This window comes from Natator depressus, chromosome 13, assembly GCF_965152275.1.
Source record: "Natator depressus isolate rNatDep1 chromosome 13, rNatDep2.hap1, whole genome shotgun sequence".
Lineage (NCBI taxonomy): Eukaryota > Metazoa > Chordata > Testudines > Cheloniidae > Natator > Natator depressus.
In genome coordinates, this window is record NC_134246.1 from 2,210,559 (window position 1) to 2,224,504 (window position 13,946).

General features: G+C 46.8%; 1 protein-coding gene across 1 annotated transcript in view; it reads left to right on the forward strand.

The window, feature by feature from the left end:
* NOL4L (nucleolar protein 4 like) overlaps positions 1-13,946 on the forward strand; it is a 97,092-nt gene that overhangs the window by 14,846 nt on the left and 68,300 nt on the right. Inside the window, exons 2-3 of the mRNA XM_074969741.1 lie at positions 7,086-7,241; positions 10,974-11,085. Coding sequence (XP_074825842.1) covers positions 7,086-7,241; positions 10,974-11,085 — 268 coding nt within the window. The remainder of the gene's footprint in view (positions 1-7,085; positions 7,242-10,973; positions 11,086-13,946) is intronic.

The following is a 13,946-nucleotide window of genomic DNA, read 5'->3' on the forward strand; positions in this document are numbered from 1 at the left end:
CTTTTCCATGGAGAGCTGGAGGAGAGTTCACTTCCAGGTCCTCAGAATGGAGCAGGCAGCTCTTCCTAACAGGCAGGGATTCGTCCTTCTGGCCTATGTGGGGTTCACAGCTTCAGGTCCCAGTACTGCTTTTGAGCCACATCAGAGAGGTGCCAAGTATCCTCAACCCATTGACTTTAAAGGGAGTTGAGAGTACGTGGTACCTTGCAGGACTGGGTCCTTTGCTTGCAACTCAGATTAACTGGAGTCAGGGGTGGAGTTGGGCTGGATGCACTTGCTGATGGATCGTTAGTGGTCCACAACACAAAGCCCACCACTCATAATTTGGTCTCTTTCAGAGATGCTCTGAGACTGGATTCATTCAGCATGGAGAAGGGAGTGTCTGGTTACTTCTGGAGGGGGTGGTAACTTGCACTGGGTCAGGGTAGAGGTCACTGGCATGGCAGCATAGAGGGGATCAGATGGCAGCTGGCTGCATTAGAGACGTCACTTTGAGGAAAGACAACAAGCTTTACTTTTCAATACTGCTCCTTCCTCTAAAGCAATGGTTCCCAAACGGGGATTCGCAGAACGTTACAGGGGCTTCTCTGGAAAAATTTCACTCATGGCAGCCAGAGGACCCTGGGCACTGGAGGCAGCAGGTGGGACCCGGTTGCAGGGCAGACAGCCCGAGCCCCAGGGCGAGCGGGGCCGGGCAGTTGGGGTTGGCAGCCCAAGCCCTGCCCCCATCAGCGGCGGAGCTGGCCGCCCGAACCCCAGCGCTCTGTGTGGGGCTGGGAGCCTGAGCCCCAGGGAGAGCGGGGCCAGGCAGTCGGGGCGGTCAATGGGGTCCAGCAGCAGGAGCCCCACAGAGTGCAGAGGAAATTTATACTTAAATCCCTGGAAATATTCATTTTTAGGAGCGGGTTCACGAGATTTCATAATTTAGTGAAAGGGGTTCGCGGGCTGTTAAAGTTTGGGAACCACTGCTCTAAAGTTTATGCTACACATATCTCTGATTACAGTGGTCATCACACAGCGGACCACTGATGGATCATCAATGGTTGCAGAGCCCTCCAGTGATGACCCAAGTCATAATGGGGATTAGTGTGTTGGAAGGGGACATAGGCACATGTGAGGATGTGGCCTGCTGAATGAAAAGAGTGGGTTTAATGAGCTATATTGATAGAAACACTGTAATAGGTGGGAGAGAGTGCTGGACAAGAGGATGAATATTCCAACCATAAAGAGGAGTAGACCTGAGGTTTAATGGTCAGCGAGAGGCAGCAGACGTCTGTACGACAGAGGAGGATTCAGATCTGAATTGAGAGGCATGTGAGAGATATGACAGGCAGCAAGCAGGGTGGCACCAGGCCTTTGTAGGATGGAGTGGGGTGTTTGGAGCTATAATAAAGGAGGGATGATAGACGGGTGGGCAACAAACAGGAGAAGTCACATCCCTTGTAAGGAGTGAGTGGGTGGCACCAGGCTTGTGCATGATGGCGTGTGTGTCTAGGGAGGGGATAAAAGACAGGTGGGATAAATGTACGATTGTGGCAGGTGTGCATGGGATGGGAGGGATTTTGAATGTGTAATAGGAGCTGGACACGAGGCAGGGCAAACGCTGTGGCAGCCACTCATTCTCATCCCCCACCCAATGCGGATGCACAGGGGCCAGGGGATCCCTCCCTGTCCCATGAAAAGGACCCCTGTGTCTTTAACACCCTCCTCCCTGCCCCCTCGCTGCCAGCCCCTAGTCGCTGAGCTTTCCCCCTGCACTGACAGCTGGTATCTAATTACTGTGTGAGAATGAAAAGTCAGGCTGTCCCAGCTCGAGGGAGCGCGGATTAACGTCTCCTGCAGAATACACTTCCTCTGCCGGGTTACCATGGTTACCCTCATTACCTGCCTGAGGAAGAGGCGCTGGTGGTTCCAACAGGGCTTTTAAACTCGGGCCTGGGGAGGCCAGGGGGTGAGAGGCCAGGGCTGGGGGGTGAAGGGAGGGTCCTTTCCTTTCTGTGCAACCTTAGTGCTGAGAGGAGTCCGGGTCATACCCTGCTGCACGCAGCCAACTGAGCAGATGTCACCGAGGCAGCCTCTGTATTCTGTCAACAGTCATTAACACTCGCGAGGGAAGGCGCCCAGCCTTGAGCTGGGCGGTTCAGGCACCAAGCCCTGGCAGCAGGCCACTCTGGCTGCCTGCAGAGGGAGGGCGGGGAGCGTGGTGTGGTTATTAGAGAGGAATAAGGGCCGGGGTGGGATGGAGCCTGACTCAGATGCTCTGCCACTATTATGTAGATCCCGAAGCCAGGTTGCCGGCCCCACCCGGGGCGCAGGGTCCTAGGCAGCAGGGTTCTAGCACCGTGCCCCAAGCCTATGTGGGCAGTGAGTCACCCCTCCCCCAGCCTGGGAACTGCTGCGCCAGGCAGGCTGCAGAGTTGGCTGCAGTTCGCATGGTGCACAGGGAAAATCCCTGCCCAGAGGGGCGAGGACATGGGTCCCGTGAGGGGGAGAGGGAGAGGGAGAGGAGGCGTGGGGCTCATGAGTGGGGAGAGGAGAGGGACATGGCCCCCTGAGAGGTAGAGAGGGCACAGGCATCATGAGCTGGGGGAGAAGGAGAGGAGCACAGGTCCTGTAAGAAGGGAGAGGGAGCTCTAGCTCCATAAGGGTGAGAGAAGGAGAAAGGGCCCGGGGCTCGAGAAAGGGAAGAGAGGGCTTGGGTGCAAAGGCACAGGAGAAAAAGTACATGGTCCCCGTGGGGGGAGAGCGGGAACAGACATGGGCCCAGTGAGTGAAGAGAGAGGGAGCGGAGGCATGGTCCTGTGAAGGGGAAAGGAGCATAGGTCTAGAAGAGAAGAGGGGGCACCGAAAGGGCTGCCACCGGTCCAGGTTCTCCAAGGATCAGTCCTTTTATGAGGTAGCTGTCCTGGGAAATCTTTAAGGGTGCTCAGTGCATGCTACCAGCTGGCCAGTTTTATGAGCTCAGGATCATCCCGGATGTCCCATTTTTTTGTACCTCAGCGGTGGCAACCCTAAGCCCTGGTCCCAGGAGTGGGAGAGAGTGGGAGAAAGGGCATGGGCCTCAGGAGGGGCAGGAGAGGGCTTGGGTGCAAATGTACAGGCCCTGTGAAGAGCGAGAAGGGGCCTGGGCCTGGTGAGAGGGTTGAGAAGGGGAAGTGCACAGCCCTGTGAAGGGAAGGGGGCACTGGCCCTATGAAGGGGAGAGGGAGGGAGGAAGGGTGGGCCTCAGGAGGGGAGAGGGAAGGCTTGGGGGCAAAGGCATGGGCCCTGCGAGAAGGACAGGGAGAAAGAGCACACAGGTCCCATGAGGGGGAAGATGGGCCCTGGGCCCTAAGTGGGGGGAGAGAAGATACAGGTGCAATGGCAGGGGCCTTGTGTGGAGAGTGTGTTAGAAGAGAGCATGGGCCCCATGAATGGGAGAGAGGATAAGGATGCAAGATCACAGACCCTGTGTGAGGGAAGATAAGGGTTCCCTACTTTCATGATTTTATTTCGAGTTTTGCAATATTTGGTGTTTTCTAAAGTTTCACACGATTGCATCATTCCTGACGTAAAACTTATGAATTTCCCCTTATTCAAGATGGCTGCCACTTCCTGTTACTTTCAAGGGTAGGGTTGCCAACCCTCCAGGATTGGCCTGGAGTCTCCAGGAATTAAAGATTATGTCATGGAAAAAACATCCAGGAATATGTCCAACCAAAACTGGCAACCCTATCAAGGGGGCTGAAGCCAAACTGCCCTCATGGTCCCCACCTTCCTCATGATTTTTAAGTCAGTGTCATGCTATTATGGGGGCCTGGCTCATGGTTTTGAACAATTGTGGCGAGCAATAATGGGGGGTGAAGGGAAGAGAGGAGGTGGCTGCAGGCCCTGTCCGGGGTGGTTTATTGAGGTGTTTGTAGGGCACACATCCCCTTGAACCTGGTAAGAACCTTGTATGTCATGTCTGTTTGTGCTTTTCACATTGTGCAGTTTCTTTGTCCCGTTGCTGTAATTATCCCCATTTTGACCCTGCACTGAGGATTGCTAGTATGCACATATACTTAAAAACTGAGGCTATTAGGAACAAAACGGTATTGGTGCATTACTAGATGGAAAGGGTAGAATTATCAATAATAATAATAATAATAATACAGAAAAGGCAGAAGTGTTCAATACATATTTCTGTTCTGATCTGGGGAGAAAACAAATGTCATAATATCATATAACAACATTCTTTCCAGCTACTGAAAGTTAAGACATATTAAAATCAGCAGGTCCACAGCGTGCATCCAAGAGTTTTAAAAGAGCTGGCTGAGGAGCTCACTGGACCATTAGAATCATAGAATTTTGGTTTTCAGTAAGTCTTGGAACACTGGGGAAGTTTCAGGAGACTATAAGAAAGATGATGTTGTGCCAATATTTACAAAGGATAAACAGGATGACCTGGGGAATTATAGGCTTGTTAGCCTGTCATTGATCCTGGGCAAGATAATGGAGTGGCTGATACAGAACTCAATTAATTATATTATCCTCCTTTTATTTTTTATTAATGCCAGTCAACTTGGGTTTATGGAAAATAGATCCTGTCAAACTAACTTGATATTTTTTTGATGAGATTACAAGTTTGGTTGATAAAGGTAATAGTGTTGATATAATATACATGTCAAACTTTTGTAAAGCATTTGACTTGGTACCACATGACATTTTGATGAAAAAGCTAGAGTGATACAAAATTACAGTGGCACACATTAAATAGATTAAAAGGTGGCTAAGGGATAGGTCTCAAAATCAAAATTGGGGGGTGCCTGAATAATGCAGAGGACAGGTGCTGATACTGAAATCCAGATGGCTTGGTAAGCTGGACGCAAGCAAACCATATGCATTTTAATATGGCTAAATGTAAATGTACACATCTAGGAACAAAGAATGATGGGACTCTATCCTGGGAAGCAGTGACTCTGAAAAAGATTTGGGGGTCGTGGTGGATAATCAGCTGAACACGAGCTCCCTGTGCATCCCTGTGGCCAAAACGGCTAATGTGAGCTTTGGAGGCATAAACAAGGGAATCTCTAGTAGAATAGAGATATTTTACCTCTGTATTTGGCACTGGTATGACCACTGCTGGAATCCTGTGTGCAGTTTTGGTGTCCATAACGCAAGAAGAATGTTGATCAACTGGAGAGGGTTCAGAAAAGAGCCACAAAAATTATCAAAGGATTAGAAAACCTGCCTTTATAGTGATAGAGTCAAGGAGCTCAATCTATTTAGTTTAACAAAGAGAAGGTTAAGGGATAACTGATTACAGCCTATGAGTATCTACGTGGGGAACAAATATTTAATAATGGGCTCTTCAGTCTAACAGAGAGAATTATAACACGATCCAATGGCTGGAAGTTGAAGCTAGACAAATTCAGACTGAAAATAAGGACAGTATACATTTTTAACAGAGTAAATAACCATTGGGACAACTTACTAAGAGTTGAAAGGATTCTCCATCTCTGACAATTTTTAGATCAAGATTGGATGTTTTTCGAAAAGATCTGGCTCTAGGTATTATTTTGAGGAAGTGTTATGGCCTGTGTTTTACAGGAGGTCAGACTAGATCAGGGATAATCTATTTTTTTGTCAAGGTCCAAATTTCTTAGTCAAGCAATAGTCCAGGTCCAGACTCCAGAGAAAATAATAATTAAAGAAATAATGATAATAAATAAATAAAAAGATTTCAGGGTCCTTTCAAAAGTATCTGGCTGTCTGGATTTAGCCTGCGGTCCGCCTATTGACTGCCCCTGGACTAGATGATCACTATGGTCCATTCAGGTCCTGGAATCTACAAATCCATATTGAATATAACCTTTATTAGAAGGCCATCTCCATTGAACAAGTGATTTTTGACAGTCCCTTGAGTGGTTGCTTAAGAACAGGGCTCATTTTTTGAATATAGTAAATGTGTACACAAGACAATAAAAAAATAGATGTGCAACTCTATGCATAATTTGCATGTGTAATTACTGTGACTGCACATGCAAAATGGGTATCCAAAAGAGGAGCTGTGGGTCATTTACGTGCACAAGTGCCCAACTTGCATGTGCATTCACAATCTTTTCATATGCAAATTGGGCTTACATGCTTAACCTTTTGGAAATCAGGCCCATAATACCACCTAAGTGCATGTGTATATACACACACACATATATACAATAATTCTATTTTCTTAAGCAGCAGGCTGAATGGTCTCTCCAGGAGCCTGACTCCTAGAATAAACTAGCCTTACTTTTACACTAGACTAGATATCCCTACCATCTCCCATCAACGCGCCTGGCTCTGGTTCTGTTTGATGGAGCGACATTAGCAGCTGCTGGGTACTGAAGGATGCTGCTTCTTTTCTTGGCAAACCTTGCCACTGTGAGTTGACACCATTCGTGCCAGCAAGATAAGAGGTACAGTGCTCACCACGTTTTCCACCCTCATCAGTCTCTCAACATTGCCATGTGGCAAGATTACAGCCTCATGTTCTTCAGCACATCCTAACACACAAAGAGCGGTGATGGTCCTGCTAGTGCTCAGCTGCTGTGTGTGTGAGAGTGATCTTGGAAAGGTCAGCGCAGGGTAGGAAGGTGATTCAGTTTTGTTCTTCAGGGACCTCATCCTGGCATCACAGTAAAAGCTGGTCCTGCTAATTGGTCTGAGTCTGGGGGGGTTGCATCTGTTTAGTATCCCCCGGCCCCAGAAGGATGGGTATCATGTGCAAATCCAAAGAGCTTCTTCTGCCTATTCCCAGCCTAGTGAGATTGCTCTAAATTATGAGAATGGAAATTTTCAGTTGTTTAAAATTCCACTCCGGACTCTTCCCTTGTTTTTGTTCTTGGTCCATTTTCACTGGAAGCTTTAGTAGCACAGCAGCAGCAGCCGCCGCCACTGCCCTGGCTCCGATAGGAACCTCCCTGGAGCGCTGTTTAATTTATCCCCCCATATCCTGTGCTCAAGGCAGCTCAGGGTTGGAACATTGTGCCTGTCCCCCCCTCCAACCACATTAGCCCAAGGCCCATCTCATCACCCCTGTCACCCATCACTGATACTAACTCAACGTGCCTGTGCTGTTGTAGGGGGCAGATGGACTGTCGGAGCCTGAGGGCATCTCTCTGAAACGCGTTGCTGTGGTGGAAGATTTCTTTGACATCATCTACTCGATGCATGTGGAGAGCTCAGCAGAGCCAGGCAAAGCACCCAAACATGCTGGGCAGAAGAAAACCTATCGAGCGGTGAGACTTCCTCCGGCATTTCTCAGACAGCCGGGGGCACGGACGCAAAGGGGAAAGGCCTCCTGCGTGAGAATGAGGAATGGGTCTGATGTGGGGGAGAGTGGACACAAGGGAAAGGGCTGTGTATGCGCACTCGTGTGCGGTGTGAAAGAATGGTATAATGGCACAGCAGCTGTGTTGAGGACACAGGAAAGGTGTGGGGGGTAGTGGCACAAGCGTACAGTGGCAGGGAAGGGCACAGCTAAACAACACACAAACGCAACTCCACACGTAATCAGAAAGGCTTTGACCCTTACTGACCTTGGAGCACTACTCAGGTGAGAGGGGATGTTTATCCACCCCTCTCCTGCTCTATGCCATCTGCCTCTCTTCCCCCCTCAGTTGCAGAGAAGCATCGCTGAAGAAAAGGGTACAGCTAGAGCTTGGGAGTTTGCTCTTTTTTTCCCAGCTCTGATTTGCTGAGTGGTCTTGGGTAAACCATGTTAACTCTGTCTCAGTTTCCTCATCTGCAAAACTGAGGCAGTGACACTCACCTACGAGTGGGACATTTCGTAAAGTGCTGCCTAGAGAACAGAGCGCCACGTTTCTGTCTATGCAGCCTGAAGGCTTAGACCAGGAATGAATTTGTCCAGAAGTGTGTTTAGCAAAGGTTAATATTTCTCCTTCCTCCTCATATTCTTTCAACACAAGTACGTGTGTCCTGTTTCTTTTACATGGAGCATGGAATTCACTCTCCAAGTTCCTGCTGGTGTGTTGAATCCTGGAGGCCTGAGGACCTGGCCACTTGGAAAATTCCTTCTTTGTTAGGACTGGCCATGCTGCAGCAGTAGCTTGTTCTCTGCTGTATGCACCCTTCAGGCTCATGCTTGAGACTCCACTAGGCTGTACATGCTGCCCTGGTCCCTGCAATGAGCTTGCCTTCTGCTTGGGATCATGCAGGGCTCTGCATGCTACTTGAGTCCCCACAGGGATACAGGCTGCTGAGTATGCTCTTGTCCCCTGCTCCAGACTGCAGGCTCCACAGGGCTCTGCACACCCCTTGAGTGCCTATGGTGGAGCCCAGTCCCCCTACAGGACCTGTGTGCTGCTGGAGCCCCTACTGAGGAGCAGAGAGCTCTGTGTATATCTCATGTCCCCATTGCTTGTGTCCCTGCAGTAGAGCAGGGCCTGCAGCATGATTGTATGCAGTGATGCTCTCTGGCTGGAGGCAGATGACCTCTCTGTCATTAAGGAGGGCAACTCCACCAGAATGATTGTAATTCAGAAACTTTCTGCTCATTTCCACAGCAGACCGCTCTGACCCTCCCCTAATTCCTTCAATTCAGCTCTCTGGAGTACTAATCTGTGCACTGCACAGCCTCAGGGGACCAGGCTGAATACGTCTGTTTTCCCAGGCCTGCTAACAGCAGTCAGATAGCTCCATGCTCCACCCCTCAGATTCCCTCCTGAGCTGAGATCATCATATTAACAGTGTGTATCCCCTTCTGACCTGGCAGGACTCGACTGTCTGTCCTCCCTTGTGCCCCATCACGCTGCCCTAGAATTCATTTGCTGCCAGGTTTGGAATGTGAAATACTTTATATTAAATATAGCTTCAGATCCTGGTGGCTTGATGCACAAAGGGGTTCTGTCTGGATGGGCAACTCCAGAAGACTCAGTGTGTCCCCTGCTATTTCTCTCTCTCCACCATCTCTAATCAGAGAGTCACTGGAGAGTTTGCCCTTGTCCATGACCTCCAGAGAGAGGCAATCAGAAAGGGAATTTGGATGGGAGATAACTCATCAAGAAAGCTGTCTGCTCTGCAGAGCATCAAATCAGCTGAGAAATAACAATTGTATCACTAAAATTAGCTGAAATTTGCAGCAGACACCATGAGAGGTGGGAACTGGTCATAGTCCTACAGGCATGGCTAAGGGGCAGTTCACAGTACACTTCAGATACTCATGTTTTCCAGCAGCATTCTTCATGTGCCTGAATTTTAGTCCTTTTGTAGAGAGTTCCTGATGACTGAATTTCTAACAGACCCCTTGAAAACCAAAGACACTTATTCAGCCATAAAAGATATGGTGAGATTGGTCTTTGTCTAGAGAGATTGAAGGCAAATCCCATGCGATCCAGGCTCTGTGTCCCCAGTTTGAAGCTTTGGGACAAGATCCCTGTCTGAACTTTCCATCCATCTGCTATTAGCATGCGTCCAAAACTGGGGTTATGCTGCCACTTAGTGGAGATAAATGTCTCTCTTCCCCATGATAACTTTAGCTTGCAGAAATCCAAAATACTGCCCCCTTTGCTCTAAGAGACTTTTTTCTCTTTTTCAAGATGTTCACACTTCACCCGTCTCACCTTACCTAAGGGATATAAAATGTTTGGATTTTTAAGGTATTTGCAGTGTTGTTGGAGCTGTGTTGGTCCCAGAATATTATCTTTTATTGAACCAACTTCTGTTGGTGGAAGAGACACACTTTCGAGCTTACACAGAGCTCTTCAGGTCGGACCTTGTCTTTCACCAACAGAAGTTGGTCCAGTAAAAGATATCACCTCATCTACCTTGTCTCTATGGCTTTTTAAGTGTTTTCCATTTTCCTTAGCAAAACAAAATGGAAGGAGTGTTTCCATTGATTAGAGCATGAGACCAGGAGCCAGGACTTCCTGGGTTCTCTTCTGGACTCCTGGACTCCCTTGCTAGGATACATCACTTGGACCAAACAGTGAAGGTCATTAATCCTTTGAACAAAGTCCCCAGGGAGGTGGTGGATTCTCCATCTCTTGCTATCTTCACATCAAGATTGGATGCCTTTATGGAAAAGATGCTCTAGTCAAACAGAAGTTATTGGGCTCAATACAGGGGTAACTTGGTGAAACTCTTTGGCCTGTGTTATCCAGAAGGTCAGACTAGATAATCTAATGGTTTCTTCTGGCCTTAAAAATCTATCAAAAGGTTCAAATATAGATTTTCAGAGGTGCTGAGCCACCTGCTGCAGCTCAGAGTAGTGGGTGCCCAGCTTCACAATCAGGCTGCATATTTGGGTGCCTAAATATGCATATAGGTGCTTAACTTTAGGCATCAAAGTTTGACCTTAGCTTTTCTGTACCCTTGTTTCCTTATCTGTAAAACAGGGGTAACTCATACCTACCTCAGAGGTATTGAGAAATTGAATTCATTAATATTTGTAAGTGTCTTCTGTTTCCTCAATAAAATGTGTCATTGAAATACAAAACGTTAATAGAAGATTTTCAGTATGGAAAAGACAGAACTTCCCCTAAAAAGAGTAATGGATTCTTCCAATTACCAGAATAATGGTAATTAACAATGCTAACAGAACAAGGACCTCAGAGACCTCACTCTCACTGAGTTTAAGAACTTACAGCTACACTGTTCTCAGCCTTTCCTATAGGCGTAATTATAGGAGATGGCATAGGAGTGTCAGCTGTATGGGAAGTCTAGAGGTCTGTTCTTGTCATCTGAGGTCACTATTGGCCTTATCCTATGATATGCAGAGCACCTCCTGAGAGGTGCTGTGCTCCACCAGTAACCATTATGGCGATAAGGACACACTGTGCACTTCACAGGCTAGGGCCTTAAAGGAGTATCTCACTCTGAGTTAATACTGTTCTTTCCTATGCTGAGCAAGGTGAAGTGGGTCAAGGCCTGTGATCACTCATGTCCTTTGGTTCTGTGTGTTAAGCAGTCTCTCTTATCGAGGATACACAGACATCTCATTGTTTTCCCAGATTGCAGAGACCTATGCTTTCCTTCCAAGAGAAGCTGTGACCAGGTTCCTGATGAGTTGCACTGAGTGCCAGAAGAGGATGCATTTTAACTCCAATGGACTGGAGCCCAAAGGTAAATGCAAATGAGTTCTGCTAGCACAGGCAACTCTAGGCCAGGGGTTCTCAAGCTTCATTGCACCGTGAACCCCTTCTGACAACAAAAGTTACTACATGACCCCAGGGGGAGGACCGAAGCCTGAACCCTGACGCCCCATAGGGGGTTGGCAAAGCCAAAGCCCTCAGGCTTCATCTTGGGCCCCAGGTGGTGGGGCTTGGGCTTTGGCTTTGACCACAGGCCCCAGGAAGTCTAACGTCAGCCCTGACGACCGCCTTAAAAAGGGACTCAACTTTGGGATCCCAATCCACAGTTTGAAAACTGCTACTCTAGGCATTTCACATTGAAATGCTGTCATTGACTGGATATCGGGACGTGGTGTGGTTAGCAGTGGTATTTCTTTTCCAAAAGAATGTCATTACCTATATTATTGATAATACATTAATATATTAAAACTGAACAGTAAGTTGTTTTTGCACAATTTTCACTTTTTATGCTGTTTGGTTTTGTCCAATTTGAGAAAAGGCAAAAAACAAGGAAAATAGACTAGTCAGTTTCATTTTTTTTTCTGGTCAGTTTCACTTTCTGATTCTCCTGTACTAGCACCATGCCCTAATGTTTGGTCAAAAACACTGCAGATATTTCTGTTGGTTTTAGATTTTGCAAAGGCCTTCTCCTCCCCGCCTCAAAACTTATATTTCTGAGCAAGTTTGATCTTAAATTTCCCCTTTAAACTATTAGTTACATAATGAAAGATAATGAATAAGTTTGAATAACTGAAGTTTCTGATAATGAAGTAATTTGCAGTACTTAATAGACATGCAGGTTGTGACCCTATTTTGGATAACAGAGTGTTTGGATAATCAAGATTATGCTACGTCAGAGTATACACCAAATTATCACCACAACTCCGGTATTTAGTTTCATTATCCTTCCTTTAAACTCCAAGAACTGATAGGTTTACAAAGACAGAAACAATGCATACCACTGGACAAAATTCTCTGCTGGTGTAAAAGGAAAAAATGCCACTGAAGTCAGTGTTTATAATATTTGTTATAGTGAGTTGTAAGCTTTTATTTTGTGTTACCAAGTACAAAACAAAACTGTCTCAGGGAGGTTTTCTTGAACAAAAATAATTAAAACACAACCCATAATACAGAGAATTAAAACATTTTTAAAATGTTAAGGCAAATGTGATGCATTTGGCAACTCTCATCAAGCAGAGAAACAAAATAAAATGAACAGAGTGCCCTACACCAGGAAATTTCTCCTATTAAATACCAACTCCCACCAGTTAACTCCTGTGAGCAGACTTATGGACAGCCTTAGAGGTTCCAATTAAATGGATTATGTGTGCCATTTATTCATAGCTAGTTATTGAAAGGCATTGCGGTGAGTATATTTTTTAGAAATTGTCCCAAATAAGCATGTGACATTTATTAGCTTATGCTTCATTACTACAGCATATTCCCATGTTGCTGATTAAAGAATCAGGTCTGGATGCGCAAAGGTTCTTAGGTGCCTAGAAGAAAATCACAGGAACAAACTGCAATTCACAAAGCCTGAGTTAGGCACCCAGGCTCCCTACACAATGAATGGAGAGAGAGGTGCTTTCGACTGTCATTCATAAAAGCCAGTATGCTAGTCAGGAAGCTGCCTAAGCTAGACAAGGGGAGATACCAACTTAGCGGTGTACACTAAACACCACCCCTCTCTCAGAGATAGGCACCTAAGTCTTGACTTCAGGGATGCACTTATCTCTGCTAGCAATTGTCAACTGGAAACCCTCTTTGGAGTTAGGTGCTTTTGCTAGAGGTCAGGGTTTGGGGGAGGGAAGAGCTCCCTCATCACCTTTAGCCCAGTGGTAGGGTATTCACCTAGGATGCGGAAGACCCCCAGTTCAAATTCCCTCTCCACCCAAGGGGGAACAGGGATTTGAACAGGGATCTGCCAGCTCTCAGGAGAGTGCTCTGACCATTGGGCTATAGGATACTCTGATAAGGGGTCCCCTAGACCCAATTCACAGCACTTGAATAACATCTAGCACCAACAGAGCTGTCTGTCCCACCACTGAGATAGGCCATGACCCTGTTCTTCCAAGCCCTTAATGGAATGGGACTTGGCTATTTCAGATACTGCGTTATTGTCCCTGATCTCCTGAAACAGCTGTGTTTCCCACAGGCAGTGCAGCTGTACAGGCTCAGATTCTGGCCAGACAGCACTGGGTGCTACACACCCTCAGTAACTGAACCCAGCTATGGAACTCGTGGTCAGAAGAGACTAGACTGAGCCAAAGCCTGACTGTCTTGATCAAAGTGTAACAGAGACCTTTTCAATAAAGCCTTCCCTCAAAATCAATGCTCTTCAAAAATAAACCAAGCAGACAAAAAAATCTTTCACACTGCTCCTCAGTCAGGAGGGGCAGAAAGAGACAAATGCCTTTCTGTTCTGAGCTTTTCTCCTCTTTAATTTTGTGCAGTGCACAGAGCCTACCTAGAAACCTATAAAAGACAGATGGAATAGATTAACTCTTATCAAGAACTTTGGCTAATTCCACTGATATTTATTTATGTGGAAATTTGGAATAGATCACATTGGCATTTGGTGAAAGATCACACACCCACATATAAAATGTAACTCAGTAGGGTGAAAAAATCTGAACCCTCCCTTCCAGTCCTCATCTCCATCATTTATCAAACAAATCTCACCTCGCTGCATTCCAGATCAGAAAAATCCCTAAGTAAATTGGTCTTGTGCTGAACTCTGCAGGGCACCAATGTGATGCATGAAAACAAATGGTCTTGCTTATAGGAAACTTAGAACAACACTGGGCCTCATCATAATCTCAGTGACGCTGGTGTAAAAAAGTAACTCCGCTG